Here is a 22,187-nt window from a genome sequence, read left to right on the forward strand (position 1 = left end):
GCTGGTCTTTGTGTAAGGACCAGAAGTGGAGGTTGATGGAAGGACAGAGAGGCTGTTTAAGGTGACTCGTCTGGAGAAGGGAGATTGGTGGTAGAAGGGCAGACAGCCAAAAACTGAGTGAGGGGAGGTGAAGAGAATGGGGGAGGGGGAGGGGAGTAAGCGTCAGGTGAGAGAGGGGGAGCTGGGGAAAGGCCCCCAGGAAGAAGAGTGGGAGCTGGGGGGAGCGGGCCGTGAGTAAGGCCCAGGGAGAAGGGGGGAGCTGGGGAGGGGAGTGAGCCCCAGGTGAAGAAGAGGGGAGCTGGCCGGGAGTAAGGCCCAGGGAGGAGGGGGGAGCTGGAGCGGGAGTAAGGCCCGGGAGATGGGAGAGGGCCCTGGGGGGCACGGGAGTAAGCCCTGGGGAGCAGCTGGAGCAGGATCCGGAATAGATCCGGCAGAGGAAGAAATGGGCGGGAACCTCGATAGGAGGGTGGAGTGGCGGTAGCCAATGGGCAGTGGGCATGGGCGGTTTGGTCGGGCCGTGATTGGCGACGTGTGGCCGAGGTAGCCAATGGGCGTGTCGCTGGCAGAACTTGCCCTTAGCGGAGGTGTGACGTAGCCGGGGCTAGAGCGGTGACAGTTGCCGTGTGCGAAGCCTCCGCCTCTTTCTCTTGGGTTGCGGGCGGAGAGGCAGCAGCGCGCCGGTGCTGAGGGGTGAGTGCCGGGCTGGGGGCTCCCGGCGCAGCGACGTGTCCGAGGCCGCGCCGCTGCCTTCCCCCGTGCCGGGGGCTGAGCTCGGCGGCCACGGGGATTCGGCGGCCGGTGACAGTGGCGGCCTGACAGCAGCTCCCGCGCCCCCCCCCCCCTCAGACGCACGGGCCTGGCTCCTCGCCCCGGGAGCCCCGGCTCTGCCCCGAGCCCCAGTCCCGGCAGGGGCAGATAGGGCCGGGCGCTTGCACTGGCGGTGCCGGGCCAGGGCTGCGGTGTCCGCTGCACGCACATTCGGCTCCCCCGGCGCTGGGCGCATCCCACGGAGATGCAGGGGCGAAGCTGGGCTTGCCTGGGTACCGCTGTGGTCGCTAGTGGCCGTTTGTGTTGCTGTGGCCGCCCTGGTCCCAGGGCACGAGCGAGGTGTCAGCTCTTCCCGGGAATCTGCCCCCCACCTCGGTCCAGGGGTTAAACCTACTCAAGCGCCCCAGTCCCGTTTCCAGAAGCGATTCGGGCATTTGGAGCAGGTCTCTTTGAAAGCCAGTGGGATGCAGGTTCCTCAGGCTCTTAGTGCTCTGAAATCTTTACCGCAGGGCCCCTTCTGCCTTTTTGTTCTCCTCCTTCCTCCATTCTCCTTTCTCTCTTACTTCCCTGTTTTGCTAAATTCTTCCTCTGCATGTTGCTCTCAGCAGCAAGTCCTAGTTCACACCGTCCCGTGAGTTTCACGCTCCCCTTCTTCCCTAGTCTAATTGCTAAAGTGGTCAGCAATTCAGTAGTTAATAGGGATATCGAAGTGTCATCATTGAGTTTTAGCATTAATATCCCAGTGAGATTAATAGGGGGAGGGAAGTTTTGCCCTTCTGAGTCATTGTTTCCTGCTGTCTTCTGACTCAGCTGGACACCACTGCATCAGTTACATTCGGAAGACTTTCCTCTTAACAATGAGGGCTATAAACTCGATTTCCAAAATGAAAGCCTATATTCTGCATAGTCTGAATCTGTTCTGTGGATCACATAAATACATCAGATGGGCCATGTATTTGACATTCTGGGCTAGTGGAAACTGAATGAAGGGGGGAGTTCAAATGTCATTGAGAGAGACACCACAGCCCACCTGTTCCTCCAAGGTGATAGGACACAGGGCCTTACAAATAGTTACCTTCTCCCTTGGCTGTGTAACATTAGCCTTCCCTGCTGTTTACATCCTCAGTGTCCTGCTTTTAACTTGTCTTTGATAGCTCTTGGCAGAGAAGAGAGTGATGGCACAATTGCCCTCTCACAAATGACCCAATTATTAGATCTCTTTAATGATGTATATTCCTGAGCCTGATTCAGGTGTGATGTAATTTTTGTGAAGATCTTGTTTGGAAAAGGTTTAAATAATACATAACCAGCTGTAGCTGTTCCTCCTGAAAGCTTGTGCCTTGTAGCCAACCAGTCTAATCTGTGTAATCTGAGTCTTTATAGACTGAAAATATTTCACTGATTTCTCTGTGTTATATTAATTCTCATGTAAAGACATAGACTTACAACATGGGATGACTTTTTGATGCTTTAGTAAGGGCAGTGAACAATAGTTCAATTTGTATGTGAGGACTGCAACAGCACTCCCTCATGAACATTCTTTGTAACTGGGTGAAGTTCTTTACGTGTTTTCTGCAGTCTGTCTTCCATCCTCACCCAGGAACTGCTCTCCGTCCACTTCATCAAATGCTTTTGCCCAATAACTATATTTGATGTGGCCTCAGCATAACTCAGTTTTTCTCCCTCCCAGAGCTGTTACCAAGTTCTTGTTTTTTTTTTCTGGTTTACAGTACTCATGCAGGGCAGGGTACACATGGTTGTTGGGTTGTTGCCTCCCCATTGTCTGGGTTTCTAAGGAAGATTCTTTAAAAAAATCACAACTTTCAAATCCATTTCAGTGTTGCTGATTGACATTTTTCTTCTTTAAAGGAAAGTAAGAGGGAACCCAAATTGGTTGTCTCCTAACTCATAATGCCTAAGGCCCTACTAAATTCACAGTCCATTCTGGTCAATTTCATGGCCAGAGGGTTTTAAAATTGGTAAATTTCATGATTTCAGCTGTTTACATCTGAAATTTCAGGGTTTGTAAGCATGGGGGTCCTGACCCAAAATGTGATCTGGGGAAGGGGTGGAGGGGTTGGACTGCTCTTAGCCCCAGCTGGAGTGGTGGGGGGGCATGGAAGCCCCAAGCCTGGGCTGCCCCAATATCCGGCTTCTGTGGCAGAGGGGGTGATCAGATTTCACAGGGGAGGGCTGATTTCAGGGTCTGACACATTTTTCACGGCGGTGAAATTGGTAGGGCGCTAATAATGCCAAAAGGTAGCTTTCTAATAGATGGCATGTACAGCTTAAATTCCCTACTTGTCTTTACTTAAGGCTTGTCCATTCTGGAAATTTTCCCAATGTAGCTGTGCTCTTAGTAACACTGGCTACACTACTAGGGAGGTGTGTTGAGGGGCCTGGCTGTCATGGACCAGTCACATTTGAGTAGTTGTAATTTTGACTGATGCAATTGAGCTGCATTTCAGTTATCTCTTTGACGTTTCTATTTGTAAAATCTCTTTATGTGATGTGTGTTTTGAAAAGCTAACACAAAGCTAATATTTAACAGCAGGGGCAATGGCTGGTAAGATAGTCTCTTATTTGAAAAGAAAAATATTGATTTTTTTTTTAAAGAGCTAAACATATAGCATCAGTTTATTTGAACAATAAACAATAGGGCTTTAGCTTTACTTATAAATTGAGCTTTGAGAGTTCATAACTGTGGAATTTGCTGCAAAATGCATCCCTTGTTTTAAAGTTGTCCAGCAGGATCTAAGCTTATGTTTTTAGCCCTTATGAAAACTTTTTCAAATATGAACCAGAATGTAAACCAATGCTTTTGTTTTTGAGTCTACAGACAGCCTGAAACTCTGAAATGTGAACTGCCCGTATTTGTGTCCACTATTAATCTCTGTCATTTGACTAGCTTTGACAATGTGCTTTTTCTGCTGTGCAGCACAACCCTCCTCCCCCCACTGTCCTTGCCCCAGAGATCTGCCTCCATTTCACTGAGAAATCCAAAGGTGGGGGCTGATTTACTGTTTTTCTTTTTCTCTCTCCTCTCTTTCCACTGCCCAGTGAAGGGGTAACTGTGAAATCTAGTGAGGATGAACATATCATGTTTCCACAAACAATTTAAAAGCTTATTCATCTTTATTGGAGATAGTGCCGGGTAGCAAGAGAGCTAGTTGTTCTGGTGAAGAACAAGGAGTTCAGGCCTCACAGTGTCTCACCTCTGTTCCTGTTCAACAGGAAATAAACAGATGTATCCCTTTCACAGTGCAAAGACTCAGTTTCCTTACATTTTTTATACCATCTTACACACATCTCCAAATGCTAAAAACCCAAACTGTCCCCTACTCACTGCCAAAATATACTGTGCCTCCTGTGACAGACATCTACTGCAGTGCAGTCGTGTTATATTAAAGATCCAAAATCTTGGGACAGAGCAAAACGGAATTCAGTAGCAAAATACAAGAGAAAGTGTGCTAAAATTGTCTTATTTTCATGTTCTTTAAAAAGCAAAAATCCATAATTTCTCTGAAGCTGCTGCAGAATTTCTTGTCTGCTGCTTTGGAATGGCACAGAAACCAGGGTCCCATGCTCCAGAGTTTAGGTCCAGGTTGCTGCAGAATACATTGAAAGGAGAGTTGCAAGTTTTGTTAATTGGATCACTTTTCTGAGTTAGTTAGAACCTTTGTGTTTCAGTCCTTGTTCATTGGCAGCTGAGTTAGATCCCAGTGAAATTAATGGAGTAGTTCATACCTTATAGCTATTGGCTCTCTGCAAACTCAGGCAGTTTCTGATTTGTAATATCGTATAAAAATAGAATACATAAAAGGAAAATGGTTTCCCAGCAGGCTTATTATACAATGGAAATTTATTTTTTTAAAACTTTAATTGTTCTTAGACTTTAATTCGGATAAAACTTTTGCCCTAATGAAGAAGCTGAAAGCTTCAAATGGAAATCTGTTAAACAAGGTGGGCTCCGTTGTGTAACGTTTAAAAAATTTATTGGCCATTTTATAGTTACCTGTAACTTTAACATGAAATGTGACTCATGTCAGTTTTACTGACCTAAATTAATGCTGAGTTTTTATTTTATCCAGCAAAACTATGTAGTATTAGAAGAATCTTGGTCTCCTCTAGTTGCAGTAGTGTAACTGAAATTTGTAAGTGCTGGTTCTCTTCAACTCATGAAGAAAAGCTTTAAAAGACTAGACTCTGTTAAACTTTGTTGCAAAATAGAAATCTGAAAGAACTAATTCAACTTTTCCGAGGCACCCATCATAGAATTTAAGTAGGTAAGTTCTTAAGCTTTTGCCTTGCATAGTGTCTACATATCTTACATTATCCTATGTATTTAATTTGTTATTTACGGGAGGCTGTAGTTGCACCTCGGAACTAAATAGTGAGCCCTATTTTTTCCCCACATCACTCCTGTTTTTTTCTCTTAACTGTTCTCCCCCTGGTGTGGAAAAATCTACACAGAGTGAATCTAGGAATATTCAGCTGTACCTTTTGTCAGATGTTTTACAGAATTTGAATGGAAAAGTAGTAGTGTGCTACTCTTCTGTTGAAATTATATAATGGTTGTTTTTTTCCTCTGAAAACGCAGAGAATCTGTCCACTCTGGAAGCATGGAAAACACAGAAAATGTCCTGGAAACTTCTGTAAAACTGGTTGTATAAGTGAACTCTGCCCTGATATTATCCTTTGATGCTAGCATTACAAGGTTCATGTTCTAACATGGATTAATTGTTCTTTTAGAAAGTTCGTTCTGTTTTGCATAAACGTGTTCATTCTCTGGCACAATGTCACTTTCCACCTATTTAATCTTAACTTCAGAAAAAATAATCACTCTATTAAGATGGAAAATTCCATTCTCCACAAAGCTGTCAGAGTGTGGAATGGCTTGCATTTTTAAATAAATTCTGTTTTAGGAGAGGCTTCTTGTGCTCTCAGAGTAGTCTTATTTTGCCATTTCGTTTTTGTCCTCAAGATCTAATCTCTTCTTCAGGTTTCCAAGCAACTCTTATCTCTAACTTTTGTGTTTAGGAAATGACTTGAGTTTAGATGGGCTTCTCTATTGCATAATTAGAGACAAGATATCTGAAGTCATGGGTTTACTGGGGAGTTATAAGAATGTAAGACAAACATTCATATCCAGCTGCATCTATTCAGTAGTTAATTATTCAAGTAACTATCAGAATTTCTGTAGTGAAGTCCTTTCATGAGTCTGCTTTTCAACTTAGCCATTGATTTTTGTCCTCTAAATGAAGCAAAGGGTTCCATTTGCACTTCTTAAGTGATGTAATTTTTAAAATCTATATCCTTTATTTACAGACAGACAAACTTCACATGATGAAAGTACAGGAGAATTTATATGGAAGCACAAATTTCACTTCCAAAACTCAGGCTCACCTAAACTTTGTGTGGAACTGTTTTGCTCCTGTCAAACTTGATAGTACTGTCATCTAAGCTTTGGGTCAGAGCTGGGCACAAGTTTTGCCTACTTCTGGATGGTTTTATTTACTTTCTGATCTTATGTTAATGTTTTTAAAGGATACAAATTTGCCTCATCTGCTGAACTATAGAATAAAAATTATTATTGATTTTATATATTATTTTTTTGCCTTTTTATTTATATTGTATTTTTTATTATCTTACTAAATTAAATTAATACAATAAAAATACTACTGTAGTTGAAATGGTGCTGATTATTGCTTTTTCATGAAGATGAAAGTAAAACAATTAATTTCTCTGAAGCTGCTCCAGAATTTCTAGTCTGCTGCTTTGGAATGGCACAGAAATCTGGGTCCCATGCTCCAGAGTTTAGGCCCAGGTTGCTGCAGAGTACATTGAAAGGGGAGTTGCAGCTTGTGTGCATACACAAGAACTTAATCAGAGATGTTAACTTTCTGTAGACCACTGAAATATAGTAAATGAAAGCAAGAAACTTGTTTTATCAGGTATTTGATGTGGGTACTACATTCCTTGGTACCGAGTATAAACTTTTTCAGTTGAATTGCAAAAGAGTTGTAAATTCTATAATCCTGGTGGAATAGGCACTTGAACCCCTGCAAGGATTTCCTCCACAAGTAGAGTATGTTAGTTCTAAAGTGTCAATTTTCTCTTTTCAGATCTGTAACAATATACCTGAAGTCAAGAATGTTTTCCAAACTAGCCCACTCGCAAACCTTTGCTGTTCTGCGTCGTGGCGTTCATGCTTCTGTGAGTGCTTCTACATCAGTTGCACCTAAAAAAAACAGCCAGGGAACTCTGTCCTCTGAGTACATATTTGAACGTGAAGCTAAATATGGTGCACACAACTATCATCCCCTACCTGTTGCTCTAGAAAAAGGAAGAGGTACTGTATCTTGATTTGCCTTTATGCTGCACAAGAAAGTGTGATGCTTCAAAACTTTTTAGGGATGTTCAGGATTTTAAAAACTTGAAGGTTGGCACATAATTTGGTTGCATCCAAGATAGTTGATGAAACCTAGGATTTGTCTACACAAACAAACACTTAATTTGCAACAAGCTGGGGTATAAGTCTACCCAGCACTAGCCTGCTGTGCACTAATTGTACATGTGTTCCCTGCGATTGCACCCTAAAATGGGAGTAGATCATACCATACTATGGAATTCTTAGTGTATTGCAGCAGGGTCCCCATGGACACTTAGTGCACAGAAGGTTAGTGAGGGGTAGATTTATACCCTAGCTTGTGTAGACAAACCCTCTGTTGCTAATGAGGGATTGTGCAACTAATGACTTCTAATAAAACTGTTTGATTTGGTTCAATTCACTCTGAGGATCTAAACCTTGAGAGGTCAAACCTTGATTGGTCAAAAAGTTTTATGTGATTGCTTATTTCAGTCTCCATTATAAATGCTTAATATCTAGACTGAGTCTTGCTATGAAGTCTAAACCAACTGCAGTTGGTTTGGCACTGCAAAGCTGGTATTTAGGGTGGGATTTTCAGAAGCATTTAACTGATTTAAGAGAGAAGTCCCATTGACTCTGTGAGGTTTGTGCTACATTTACTTAAATGCTTTTGAAAAATAATCCTTCAGTCTTTTTTTTTTTTAATAGCCTTAATTGGAAAAATTCCTCATCTTTAAGTTAGAATGTAACTTATTTGAAAGACTCATTATTCTTGTCAAGTAATGAGTTTCTTTTGCTGAAGATGAGAGCTTGTTTTCTTACAGCTCTTTCCTGAACCTTAAACAGTTTACACATTTTTACTAGAGTAAGGAATAGGCAATGGTATATGAGACACCCTGGCACCCCCTTATTCAGCACTGTCATATAATTAGGATATGTTTTGTACAAAGTATGCCTTGTGAGGTATCATTCTAAAAGTCTTGATCTGCTAGACATTAATATCTCATTGGATTCTACGTGCTATCATATGTGAAGTTAGGCTAGGTATGTGTTACCGAAACATGTTGTGAAATTGAAAACACCCATAAGCAGCCTTTCATGTACAACAATAAAAAGGCCAGACAATGTTAATGGCTTATTGAGGAAATGCACACAACACAAGGATTATCCCAGGAACTGTGTACAACAGAAACCTCTCATAGATAGTACTGCACAATGGGGACTATTTGACCCAGGTCACAGCAAAAGAGCTTTCCAGCAAGTGGGAAGAAGATACAAAAGGGGGAAATATCATGATGGTACCTCACTCTCCCTACACAACACACGTGGAAACACCTAAGGAACAAAGACTGAACTGGGGAAGTGATGGTCACAGGCTAAAGGGATTTCTAGCCTGTGTATGAAAACCTGGGAAACCCAAGCTGCAAAGCAAAGGCAGCTTGTGCCTTAAGAATCTGCCAGCCTGTTTATCACTCAGGGTGAGAATTTGCTAATTCATATCCTACCTATCTAGTATGTTAAGCTCAGTTTGTGGTTTTTGTTTGTTTACTAGGTAATCTGCTTTGATCTGTTATCACTTAAAATCTATTTTAGTAGTTAATACTTACTTTATGTTTAATCCAAACCAGTGTGTGTTTGATTAGGTGTCTGGGGAAAATCTGTTTGGTTACCACAAGTGTGCATGGTCCCCTTCACATTGAGGGAGAGGCGGACCAGGTGTTAAACCCGTATACTGGCTAGATTCATCCAGGGAAGGACGGTACTGCTCTAGGATCCTAGGCTGGGAGGCTGGTGGTTAGAGAGCCTGCATGTAACTGCAGCTGGGTACTGTGTCCCTATCTGTGTGAATGCTGGTGAAAGTGCAGCTTGGAGGGCTTTGCAGCTTGTCACAGCAGTACAGCGTGCGGGGGAGCCCAGCCTCGTGGGCCAGAGGGCTCAGTGATACCCCAGTTCCAGGTGGCACCCAAGGGGGAACCTGTCACAGTGGTATAGTCAGCAGGATCATTTGCACAGCTTGTTGCTCTGAGTGAGTTTTGCACTGGTGGTGATTTTTAAGTGTGAAGGCTAGAGATCAGTCAAAGAGGTTACCAGTTTATTATTTTCTGTTTTGCTTATTTCGGCAAAGGAAGTAGGGACAGAAAAGCAGCAAAATGAGTGAAAGTTAAACTAGTAAGAAGCTGGAGCTGTGCAGACTGCAGGCAGAAGAGAGAAAAAACACAAAAGACTCTTGGAATTAAAACAATTACAGATAAAAGAAATGGAAGCAGAGAATGTCGGACAAGAAACTGCACACCAAAGAGCTGTGGAAGCAGAGGAGGCTAAGCAAAAAGCTGAACATCAGAGAGTGTTGGAACTGAAACAGACAGAGGCTGACAAAGAAATGGTGATCCAGAAATTAGCTATGGAGGAAAAAGAAAGAGAGGAGTGCCAACTGGACTTGATAGAGAAGCAGAACCAGAACACCCACACGCCAGTGAGTCCCACCTCTCCAAAAATCCACAAATGGGAACAGTTGTGTCCTGCATACAGTGAGACAGGGGACATTGCTGAATATTTCTTCACCTTTGAGAGGCTGTATGTACTTCACCAGATTCTTGAGAACCAAAAGATGCCCACTTTGATTGCAAAGTTGACAGGTAAAGCTCTGGTAAAGCTATTGAATAAGATGCCAATTAGAGATGCTTCAGATTATGGTCAATTCAAGGAAATGGTTTTGAAACAGTTTTAGATTACACCTGAAACAGAGTAAAATTTTGAAGCCTCAAGAGGGGTGCTGGGATGAATAATGTGGCATATGTAAACCACATGAAAGATCTGATGGAAAAGTGGGTAAGGGGGGAAAGGTGTTACAAGCTTTGAAGGAATATATGACCTTGTTGCTCTTGAGTATATGAAAAGATGATGTAAAGCAGTGTTTGTGGGACAAAAAAGGGAAAATGGTGAAAGAACTGGCTACTCTAGCTGATCAATTTGAGCAAATTCAAGCGTCTATTGCAAACAAACCACAGACAGAGGGGTTTAAACCTGACGGGAAGCTGGGTTCCTATTTTACCCCTGGGAAGAAGGAGGGTGGATCGGAGGCTGGACACTTACCGCTCCAAATCCATTCCTCTAGTCCTCATCCCAAAACTCCTATAAAAACAGAGGAGCCCAGAAGGTGCTATCAGTGTAATTACAGTTAGCATCTGAGGAATAAATGTCCTGTAGTGGGAAGGAACAGGCAGCTAGCAGCATTTCTGTGAATATCTACCCTGAGCACAGAGGCACCTCAGGGTTTGTAAAAGTAGCCTCTGCCCAGCCGGGCATGAAGCACGAAGCCTGTCAGGATTAATGGCAAAGAATACCTTGGGTGGGAAGAGACAGGGTCAGAAATTTCTGTGGTTAGAAGGAATATTGTACAGGAAAGTGACTTACTACCAGGACAGATTGCAGAGCTTTTATTAGTGGGAAGTTACAAAATCCTTGTGTCTTTGGCTAAAGTGCACATAGAAAATGAGGATTTGGGAGCTGTATGGTTTGTGGCAGTGGTAAGTGATAATCCAGTTGCTTTGTTACTGGGGAATGATTTCTTCTGTGTAGCTCGGGCTGTCAAGGAGAAATTTTATGCTGGACTCCCAGAGGGAAAGGTTGAAGTCCCAGGAACTGCTGTGGGAGTGTCTCTTTAATTTCTCTGAAGCAGTGCTAAACAGTATGCTTCCAGGGGTGGGTGTGGTTTAGGCCAGCTCCTGCTCAGTAGCTAAAGGCAGGATCTCCTCTAGGGAGGAGGGGAGTGTATTGCCTGTTAGTGAGGAAACTGTCCAGGTTGCTGGCTGCCAGCAGGTTGTAGATAAGCAAGGGACAGACCTCGCTCTAGGGTGCATAGGGATTCATAGAATATCAGGGTTGGAAGGGACCTCACGAGGTCATCTAGTCCAACCCCCTGCTCAAAGCAGGACCAATCCCCAATTAAATCATCCCAGCCAGGGCTTTGTCAAGCCTGACCTTAAAAACTTCTAGGGAAGGAGATTCTACCACCTCCCTAGGTAACGCATTTCAGTGTTTCACCACCCTCCTAGTGAAAAAGTTTTTCCTAATATCCAACCTAAACCTCCCCCACTGCAACTTGAGACCATTACTCCTTGTCTTGTCATCTTCTACCACTGAGAATAGTCTAGAACCATCCCCTTTGGAACCACCTCTCAGGTAGTTGAAAGCAGCTATCAAATCCCCCCTCATTCTTCTCTTCCGCAGACTAAACAATCCCAGTTCCCTCAGCCTCTCCTCATAAGTCATGTGTTCCAGACCCTTAATCATTTTTGTTGCCCTTCGCTGGACTCTCTCCAATTTATCCACATCCTTCTTGTAGTGTGGGGCCCAAAACTGGACACAGTACTCCAGATGAGGCCTCACCAATGTCGAATAGAGGAGAACGATCACGTCTCTCGATCTGCTGGCTATGCCCCTACTTATACATCCCAAAATGCCATTGGCCTTCTTGGCTACAAGGGCACACTGTTGACTCATATCCAGCTTCTCGTCCACTGTCACCCCTAGGTCCTTTTCCGCAGAACTGCTGCCTAGCCATTCGGTCCCTAGTCTGTAGCGGTGCATTGGATTCTTCCGTCCTAAGTGCAGGACTCTGCACTTATCCTTGTTGAACCTCATCAGATTTCTTTTGGCCCAATCCTCCAATTTGTCTAGGTCCCTCTGTATCCTATCCCTACCTGCCACCGTATCTACCACTCCTCCTAGTTTAGTATCATCCGCAAATTTGCTGAGAGTGCAATCCACACCATCCTCCAGATCATTTATGAAGATATTGAACAAAACCAGCCCCAGGACCGACCCTTGGGGCACTCCACTTGATACCGGCTGCCAACTAGACATGGAGCCATTGATCACTACCCGTTGAGCCCGACAATCTAGCCAACTTTCTACCCACCTTATAGTGCATTCATCCAGCCCATACTTCGTTAACTTGCTGACAAGAATACTGTGGGAGACCGTGTCAAAAGCTTTGCTGAAGTCAAGAAACAATACATCCACTGCTTTCCCTTCATCCACAGAACCAGTAATCTCATCATAGAAGGCGATTAGATTAGTCAGGCATGACCTTCCCTTGGTGAATCCATGCTGACTGTTCCTGATCACTTTCCTCTCGTGTAAGTGCTTCAGGATAGATTCCTTGAGGACCTGCTCCATGATTTTTCCGGGGACTGAGGTGAGGCTGACTGGCCTGTAGTTCCCAGGATCCTCCTCCTTCCTTTTTTTAAAGATTGGCACTACATTAGCCTTTTTCCAGTCATCCGGGACTTCCCCCGTTCGCCACGAGTTTTCAAAGATAATGGCCAATGGCTCTGCAATCACAACCGCCAATTCCTGTAGCACTCTCGGATGCAACGCATCCGGCCCCATGGACTTGTGCACGTCCAGCTTTTCTAAATAGTCCCTAACCACCTCTTTCTCCACAGAGGGCTGGCCACCTACTCCCCATGCTGTGTTGCCCAGCGCAGCAGTCTGGGAGCTGACCTTGTTCGTGAAGACAGAGGCAAAGAAAGCATTGAGTACATTAACTTTTTCCACATCCTCTGTAACTAGGTTGCCTCCCTCATTCAGTAAGGGGCCCACACTTTCCTTGACTTTCTTCTTGTTGCTAACGTACCTGAAGAAACCCTTCTTGTTACTCTTAACATCTCTTGCTAGCTGCAGCTCCAGGTGTGATTTGGCCCTCCTGATTTCATTCCTACATGCCCGAGCAATATTTTTATACTCTTCCCTGGTCATTTGTCCAATCTTCCACTTCTTGTAAGCTTCTTTATGTTTAAGATCCGCAAGGATTTCACCGTTAAGCCAAGCTGGTCGCCTGCCATATTTACTATTCTTTCGACACATCGGGATGGTTTGTCCCTGTAACCTCAATAGGGATTCCTTGAAATACAGCCAGCTCTCCTGGACTCCTTTCCCCCTCATGTTATTCCCCCAGGGGATCCTACCCATCAGTTCCCTGAGGGAGTCGAAGTCTGCTTTCCTGAAGTCCATGGTCCGTATTCTGCTGCTTACCTTTCTTCCCTGTGTCAGGATCCTGAACTCGACCAACTCATGGTCACTGCCTCCCAGATTCCCATCACTTTTGCTTCCCCTACTAATTCTTCCCGGTTTGTGAGCAGCAGGTCAAGAAAAGCTCCCCCCCAGTTGGCTCCTCCAGCACTTGCACCAGGAAATTGTCCCCTACATTTTCCAAAAACTTCCTGGATTGTCTATGCACTGCTGTAGTGCTCTCCCAGCAGATATCAGGATGATTAAAGTCGCCCATGAGAACCAGGGCGTGCGATCTAGTAGCTTCTGCGAGTTGCCGGAAGAAAGCCTCATCCACCTCATCCCCCTGGTCCGGTGGTCTATAGTAGACTCCCACCACTACATCACTCTTGTTGCTCACACTTCTAAACTTAATCCGGAGACACTCATGTTTTTCTGCAGTTTCATACCAGAGCTCTGAGCAGTCATACTGCTCCCTTACATACAGTGCTACTCCCCCACCTTTTCTGCCCTGCCTGTCCTTCCTGAACAGTTTATAACCATCCATGACAGTACTCCAGTCATGTGAATTATCCCACCAAGTCTCTGTTATTCCAGTCATGTCATAATTCGTTGATATCACCAGGACCTCCAGTTCTCCCTGCTTGTTTCCAAGGCTTTGTGCATTTGTATATAGGCACTTGAGATAACCTGCTGATGGCCCCTCATTCTCAGTATGAGGTAGGAGCCCTCCCCTCACAGACGTTCCTGCCTGTGTTTCCTCCCGGTATCCCGCTTGCCCACTTACCTCAGGGCTTTGGTCTCCTTTCCCCGGTGAACCTAGTTTAAAGCCCTCCTCACTAGGTTAGCCAGCCTGCTCGCAAAGATGTTCTTCCCTCTCTTCGTTAGGTGGAGCCCGTCTCTGCCCAGCACTCCTCCTTCACGGAACACCATCCCATGGTCAAAGAATCCAAAGCCTTCTCTCCGACACCACCTGCGTAGCCATTCGTTGACTTCCACAATTCGATGGTCCCTACCCCGGCCTTTTCCTTCCACGGGGAGGATGGACAAGAATACCATTTGCGCCTCAAACTCCTTTATCCTTCTTCCCAGAGCCACGTAGTCCGCAGTGATCTCAAGGTCATTCTTGGCAGTATCATTGGTGCCCACGTGGAGAAGCAGGAAGGGGTAGCGATCCGAGGGCTTGATGAGTCTCGGCAGTCTCTCCGTCACATCGTGAATCTTAGCCCCTGGCAAGCAGCAGACTTCTCTGTTTTCCCGGTCAGGGCGGCAGATAGATGACTCAGTCCCCCTGAGGAGAGAGGCCCCGACCACCACCACCCGCCTCCTTCTCTTGGGAGTGGTGGTCGTGGAACCCCCAACCTCAGGACAGCGCATCTCATGCCTTCCAACCAGCAGAGTCTCCTTCTGCTTTCTCCCCCCAGACGTATAATCTGGTCCACTCTCCGCAATGGTACCTGTGGAGAGAACATGAAAACGGTTACTTACCTGTGTCTGCGTTGCTGGTACCTGGACATTCCCCCTACTTCTTCTGGAGGTCACATGTTGCTAAGCTTCTTCACTGGCCTCTTGGCTCCACTGTGCAACTTGCTCTAAATCTTTAGAGCTTTGTGCCCGTAGAAGCATATCCTGACTTTTGTCCAGAAAATCCTCAGATTCTTGTATGCAACGCAGGGTCGATATCTGCTGCTCCAGACCTTCGATCTTCTCTTCCAATATGGATACTAGCTTGCACTTTGTACAGACAAATTCGCTTCTGTCCTGTGGAAGAAAGACAAACATGGCACATCCTGTGCAGGTAACAGCTGAACCCCCCCACCCCCCTCCATATCACCTTCCTACTATGAACTTCCTCAGAGAAGCTGGCAAGATGTAAGCCTCACCGGGCTCACCCCAGGTGAACTCCCAGGCAAACTCCTGCTGTGTGCTGCTCTGCTAGTTCGCCGCTGCTCAGCTGGTTCGCGGAGCTCTGGCTATTTTTAAACAGCCAGGCTTCCCTGAAACAAACAGACACCCCCAGTACCTGCCCCCTGCAGGCTACCACCCAATCAGGCACTCACTCGGGCTTTCAAACTGCCCTCCCAGCAAACACACACGGATACTCACTCAGCAAACACGCACTCGGATACTCACCAATCCCAGGCAAAGGGAGATGTGTCCTAGAGGGAAGCCTAGAGGTGGGTGATGGAATCGTAGAAACCACTGTGGTGGGTGAGGCAAACCCAACTCAGGAAGGGAGGGGTGTGTAGTGCCTGCCCGTGAAAGAACTATTCAGGCTGTTATCTGTGAGCTCTTTACAGCTGAGCAGGGGATACATCCCACTCTAGAGGGCAGAGGTGTGTGCCTTAGATGGGGGCCCAGAGGAGGAAGCTGAAAAAGAATTAGTAGGGGGTACAAGAATGTCTCCTCACTGATTACATGGGGGTGTGTGTGTGGGGAAAGAGGTTGCCCAGGACAGAAACGTTGGGTCAGCTTCTGTGCAGCTAGGCACCCAACCTGTGGCTCAGGTTTTAAGAGGGAACTGTGTAACTGATCTCCTGGAGGGGAGCAGTCACACAACTGACCTCTTGGGGATAGTGAGGGGGTGACAGAAGATATGGTCAATCCAGGTCCCACTTTTGCAAAATGCTATTCCTGATGCACTTGTGGAAACTAACTGTCTCTTTAAGACAGGATGAGAATCCTACTAAAGCCTTGAGTGTCAGTGAAAATGCTAATGACGACCTCCTTCCCCCCCCCCCCCAAGAGAAAGGGGAGGAGGAAGCAATTTCCTGGTTGGGTAAGATACAGCAAGCAGCTAAGGAAAAGCTGCTGGAAGATCACAGCCCTTTAGGAAAAGGGGGTGGGGAAAAGTCCCAGTGCTGGAGTGAAAAATCATAAGAAAACCCTAGGGTGGGGGTGGATTTGTAATATCTTAGAGTAGCTCCAGCTAATTACAGATCATCATAACTGTTGTATGGACATAAGTCTCTTTTCTCTTACCATGAGTGCTTTGAGTGTATAATATTGAAACAAAATATGGTACTGAATAAGGAAACAAACCAACTCCAGTAAATAAAGTTACTGTATTTAAACACCATAGAGAAATGGAACGAATCTTGTCAGCTCACTTGTAATTTAAAACAAACAAACAAAAAATCAATAACCTCTTACACATGCCCTTGGTTGATCAAGTGTCACTTGGCATATATGATGACAGAATCACTCAGCTGCTCTCTATGGTTCCCATAATTCCTAAAAGGGGTTGAAGTGGTTCTGTGTCAAAGATATGTATGTAGAAGCAACAGAATCAATTTGTGTTTGAAAGGGGGATGTTTTTAATTAGGTTGTGGTGTGTGGAAGAGCAAAAACTGCTGGGAAGATGTTGCATGGACATTTTTCCTCACCTTTAAGAAGTCAAACTAGCAGCAACTTCTTACCTTCAGTTAGCTTATTAATGCACACAGTTTCAATTCAACAGTGAATATGATGAAGCTTGTTGGATCCATGTGATGGTGTTTGTATACTGGTCCCATTTGTGAAATCAACTGCACTATTATTTTAAAGTTGCCCATCTCTTTAACCTTGTTTCAAGGTCTTCTTACATTGATTTCTCTGGTTCACAGGTTCAAAAGTATAAATTTTTCCAGTGTATTTAACTGTTGTTCCACTAAGATGATGTGGTAGTCAGTTTGCTTACCCATGCCGAACACATTTTGATAGTTCACTTGAAAACTGTCAGCCTCCAGTTCTGAGTGGGAAAATTGCAGGATCCCATTATTAAGACTATCACTATTCTTATACTTAACTCCTCTTCCAAGTTTAATCCTCTTTATCGTTCCAGGACTCCAACATGGGGGAAATGAGGGATATGAGTAGAAAGCAGTACTCGTGTAAGCCTGTCTAGCTTCATGGAGCAACAGCTCCACTATGGAAGTGCTTCTGCACTTGAGTGCTGGTTGGGGCATTGGTTATGTGCTGCAATAGTCTGACACCCATTATGTGGCTTGTGAAGATATTAACTCCCAGTCAAGGAGCTTGTATGGCAGACCCACCAGGCATTCACATTTTAAGGAATTGCTAGAATACCATATATACCAGACCCCAGGTCATTTTTGTTTTGTAACTGTAGCTTGTACTGTTTACCGATGGCCTCATTTTTCTCATGTACTCATCTAACCTAAACTTTTCTAGGTATTTATATGTGGGATGTAGAAGGCAGAAAATATTTTGATTTCTTGAGTGCTTACAGTGCTGTGAATCAAGGTCACTGTCATCCAAAGATTGTGGAAGCTCTGAAATCTCAAGCTGAGAAACTGACCCTTACCTCTAGGGCATTCTACAATGATGTACTTGGTGAATATGAAGAGTATATCACCAAAATGTTCAACTACAGCAAAGTTCTTCCAATGAACACAGGTAAAGTACTGTCCTCCCGTCTCTGTTTTACCCCCTACATGTAAAAGAGTTACTCTTATAAAGGAACAAAAATTACAAGTGGCCAAATTGCACATATATGGTTCTTTATTTTAGGGGTGGAAGCTGGAGAAACTGCCTGTAAACTGGCTCGCAAGTGGGCATACACTGTGAAGGGAATTCCAAAATACAAAGCAAAGATTATTTTTGCAGGTACGTGAAGTTCTCATAAGAGCTTGTTTTTCAGGGGAGAAGAGAAGATGCCCTATCATAATAGAACCCCAAGCATAGGCTAAAACACTATAGTCTCCTAGGGTATGATGATTACACCATAGTATCTTTAATGTCCGAATCTCTCCCGTTCATTGAATTGGGTTGTAATGGCGGCCTTTACCTGTGAGTGCCCCTGGCAGCTCAGTGCAGTGCTGCTGTTACATCTCTGCCTCAGTTTTCCCAAATGAAGGTTTTAATAAATCCACTGAAGCTTGTATATTGGACAGCACCCTTCAAGGATCTAATTTATTCAACCCCAAAGGCAGAACATTACATGAATTAGGCCTCTCCCTGAGTATCTCTAGCTGCAGGGAGGAGGGGCTAAATCAACCCTAGTCTGTCCACCCCAGTTATGTTCAAGGTCCCTTACCTGCAAGGCCTTTGTCACACAGAACCCTCTTCTGGAGTCAGGGGCTTCTTGGTGCTAGCTGGGAAGGGTCTTGCTTCTTGGGTCAAGGTTCCCCACAGCAACTGAACCTCAAGGACCGCATATAATTCCTTTAATCTAGGACTTCTGCTGTTACCTTGTGAAGTGGTTCATGGGAGCCAGCTTTCTCTGAGATCTAGCATTCATAGTCCTTTTCTTCTGGAAACTCTTCCATCCAGGAGTATTATCCCATTGCCGGTGAGCCCCTCTCACCTTCTGCCCCCCAAGAAGCCTTCTCTATAGGAGCTTTCTCTTTGTGCACTCTGGGAATTGTTCGTCTCCTAGGAGCCTCTGTTCTCCTAGCTTCCTGCACTGGCTGTAGATTTCCTTTTATCATGCCTAGGTGCTTCCCTCCTGATTAACTGTCTCCCAGTTACTCAATGTGCTAATTAGTCCCAAGTGAACCCGAGTTACCTCATTCCCCCTTATGGCACCTATCAGTGGTAGGCTGAGCTCTTGACCCCTTCAGAGGGCCAGCTACCCTCTGACATAGGTCAGTTGTAGGTTGTGAAATAGATTAAGCTTTAATATCTTAAATCTATCTCCGATCCCAACTGATTATCAGGAATTTTTAAAAGATTCATGTAATATAAATAACATATATTGTCTTAATAGAAATACTTTTTAAAAGCAGGAGTTGAAAATTAATTCTTTCTTGCCTTCCATTCAGAGTTCAGGATACTGTTTTCTTGGCAAAAGTTGATACTCCATGTATCAACAAGACAATGAATATAGTTCCCTGTTTTGTTATTAGGTGCTTGTGATGTGATGTCATCTGTTGCAGGGGCAAAAGAACTATGAACTCAGGTCCTGGAAGGTAGAAAGTCTTCAGTTTTCCTTTCCATATTATAGAAGATACATATTCAGTGTATGTCTACAATAAAATGAAAGCTTTTTTTTTTAACACACTTTTAAAATTACTTTTCTAAAATCAGCTGCATGGTTGGTAGCAATTTTCACTGGGAGGCAGTCAGCCTCTTATGAGGCTACATCACAGCCCCTGGATACCACTGCTGATGTGTTAAAGCACAAACCATATTTGCTGCCCTCACCCTCTCCAAAGCCTACCTGTCATCTTCATGCAGCTTCCAACAAGTTAGAGGTTTCTGAAATGGCTGCTAAACCCAGAGTTCAAGACTTCAGCATAGAAATCCCAGCAGTTGGGATGAGGCTTTCATACCAGATGTGGCAGGAGTTGCCATTTCGGCGATAAAACTACGTTGTATACAGTCTTGATTATGTAGTGACTATAACAGGAACCTTGAGTTAATACTGGGAGCTGGAATTGCCTGATGTTACCTTCTAATGCACAATGCATTCTATAAGCAGAACAGGGACATGTTACTTGTGATTGAGAAAAGTGTATACATAGCGTAAAAAATTCTCGTTTCTGTATAGCTATAATTACTGAACTTTGGCTCCCTTTGGTCACAGAATGCTGTTTTAAAACAATATTAAAATGTCAGGCAGTGATTTTGTTAAATTTATCTTTTAAAACTTTTCTACTACTGCAGTTGTCAAGACTACTTCTGGCACTTGGTGCACATGGTGCTTAAACCATAAACCTTTGAATCATTAGTAGAGATGGGTGAAATTTTTTGCACAACTCTTTTTGGTGAAAAATGCAGATTCAGTGGCACAAACATTTTGCAAGGTTATGTCAATTTCATCAAATTGTTTCAGCTGAAAAAACCTTAAAAAAAATCCAGTAAAAATGAAAATATTTTGTTCTGACACTTTGTAAACAACTTTCCATTTCAGATTTCCCTTTAACTTTATTTAACCCTCCCCCCCCAAACATAATTAAAAATGCTTGAAATCTAAACAAAACATTTTATTTTGGTTGAAGGAAACGTTTCATTTGACCCAAAACAAACATTTTTTTTATTTTTTCAGAATTGCCAGTGAACCGAAAAATCTGTTATTCGCCCAGCTCTAATCAATAGTTATGCTTTTGTAGCCTAATTGAATGCAAGTAAGTTTATAAATGCTTTTTAAAGTCTGGAGTTGAGTAATACATTGTCCTCTGAAGAGACAGATGCCAGAGTGCGTGGAAGTTATAAACAATTGATTTTTTTCATATATTTTTAACTTACAGTATTTAAATAGTGCAGTTTAACAAGTACTTTCCCATCATGAGGGGCATATTCTACTTATATGAATTCCCCATCATAATATCTTAGCACCTGCAAATTATCTAAAATAGAAATAATCCCTCTCTTTGTGAGAGGTAAGTGTTGTGGAGGGATTGTAGAGACAGTGTCCAGCTAGCTAGGGCCAGCCCTCTTGGGGGTTTTGAACACCATGGCAGAGTACTTAAGGTGGATTTTGTACTGGATAGGGGACCTGAGAGCAGAGCACTAGGGTGATGTAGTGTTAAGTAGACAAACTGTGGCATGTTGTACCAATTCAAACTTATTTTGCTGTGTGGTGCTTTGATCCTAGATGCGTGAGTTGTAGTAACCAAGGTTACAGATCGTGTATGTGTGTCTCACTATAGTAACATGGCTGCTGTAACAATCCAAGGGGTCTTCAGAGCTCAGGCATTGCTGCAGTGCAGGGGTGGTTCTGGCCATGCCCCTTATGTTGGGGACCAGAAGGAAGGCTGTCTACAGCTGGCTTTATGAGCTCTACAGCACCTGGGGATTTCCCCCAGGATTCCTAACTGGCTAAATCAGCTGACTTTTATGGCCCCTTTACACCAGCAAATTGGCACAAAGAGTGGATTAATTTTTGTCACTGATTTTTTTTTTAATTATCATTTAAGTCAGCAAGGAGGAAACCTTGATTTAAATCTATTTTAATCTTGTTTTGCATTTTACTTTTTATTTTCAGAAAGAAAGGTTCAATCTCATTTGTTGGTATAACTATTAAAACATGTTGATTTGCAACCAGATGTACTCTTTGCAGTATATTTGGTACTACTTTTTGGTAACGAGAAGGATACATTATATCTATACACTTATTAAAGAAATTATATGTTTTAACATACATTCTGATTGTTACTTTTTACAAGCAGGGGTTACATTAGAAAATGGTGAATGAAGCACTTCTTATTTACAAGGTGATTTTTTTTCAATGCAGGACTTGTGTCAAGCTGAATCGGACGGAAATTAGAATTCAAATAATGTATAACAGCATTTTTTTTTAGTTAAATAAAACTACCTAAATGTGCTGGGTACATAGGAAAAATATTTTGTTTTAAAAACTCTTTTATTAAACAAAAGAAGCATTATCAGTAGTTAGTGGATTGACAGATTTGTTTCTGGTTACCCTGTACTAAACAGGTTCCTTACCTGCCTCTCTGCTTTTTGAAAATCCCACGAGGTTAGGCACTGAAGTGCCTAATTACCTTTGTAAATCTTGCCCCATGTCTTTCAAGTTCTTAGAATTAGTAGATCTCATCCTCTCCCACCTGATTTTGATTTATAAATTGGAAGAGGAAATCAAGCTTTCTTGCTTTTTCAGTTCCCAGTTGGTTTCTTAACTTTGAATGAACTAGCACAGATGAGGAAAATATTCTGTCTGCTCTGCTTAGCTAAATTGAAACCAAGTAATTATGGCAAAAGCTGTTCTGCACAACAGAAAATGTAAATGCAAGCATTTGCTCCTTTTGTAAAGACTGATGATAGTATACTTAGTGCAATACGTGGCATTTAAAAAGCTTGAGTTAATCTCAAAAATTAAACAATGTTTTCCCCTAATTCTGTATATAATTTAAAAATTAGCATAATATTTTTTCTCCTGCATAGTCTGTTTTCTCCTGTGATGTTGGTGGGTGATGTGGCATGGTTTTTTTTTTTTGTTTCTGGTGCCTTTCATATAGCAATGGGGAGAGAAATAGTCTTAGTGTGTTTTGTAAATCATAAATTAGCAAAGGGCCTCAGAAATTAAATAATTCATTTAAAAAAATAAAAATCAACCAGCTTGAAGTCTGGT

At 43.4% G+C, this 22,187-nt stretch overlaps 1 protein-coding gene across 3 annotated transcripts in view; it reads left to right on the top strand.

The window, feature by feature from the left end:
• The first annotated feature begins 571 nt into the window (after nt 1-571).
• OAT (ornithine aminotransferase) overlaps nt 572-22,187 on the top strand; it is a 30,677-nt gene continuing 9,061 nt past the window's right edge. Inside the window, exons 1-4 of one of the 3 annotated variants that reach the window (XM_074959195.1) lie at nt 572-690; nt 6,894-7,120; nt 17,327-17,551; nt 17,666-17,761. In XM_074959195.1, the coding sequence (XP_074815296.1) occupies nt 6,922-7,120; nt 17,327-17,551; nt 17,666-17,761 (520 nt within the window). In that variant the 5' untranslated portion in view covers nt 572-690; nt 6,894-6,921. Of the gene's footprint in view, nt 691-4,883; nt 5,055-6,893; nt 7,121-9,267; nt 9,775-17,326; nt 17,552-17,665; nt 17,762-22,187 lie in introns of those variants that run through there. The other 2 variants (XM_074959196.1, XM_074959194.1) reach the window with 2 other exon arrangements.

This window comes from Natator depressus, chromosome 7 (genome assembly GCF_965152275.1).
Source record: "Natator depressus isolate rNatDep1 chromosome 7, rNatDep2.hap1, whole genome shotgun sequence".
Taxonomy (NCBI): domain Eukaryota; kingdom Metazoa; phylum Chordata; order Testudines; family Cheloniidae; genus Natator; species Natator depressus.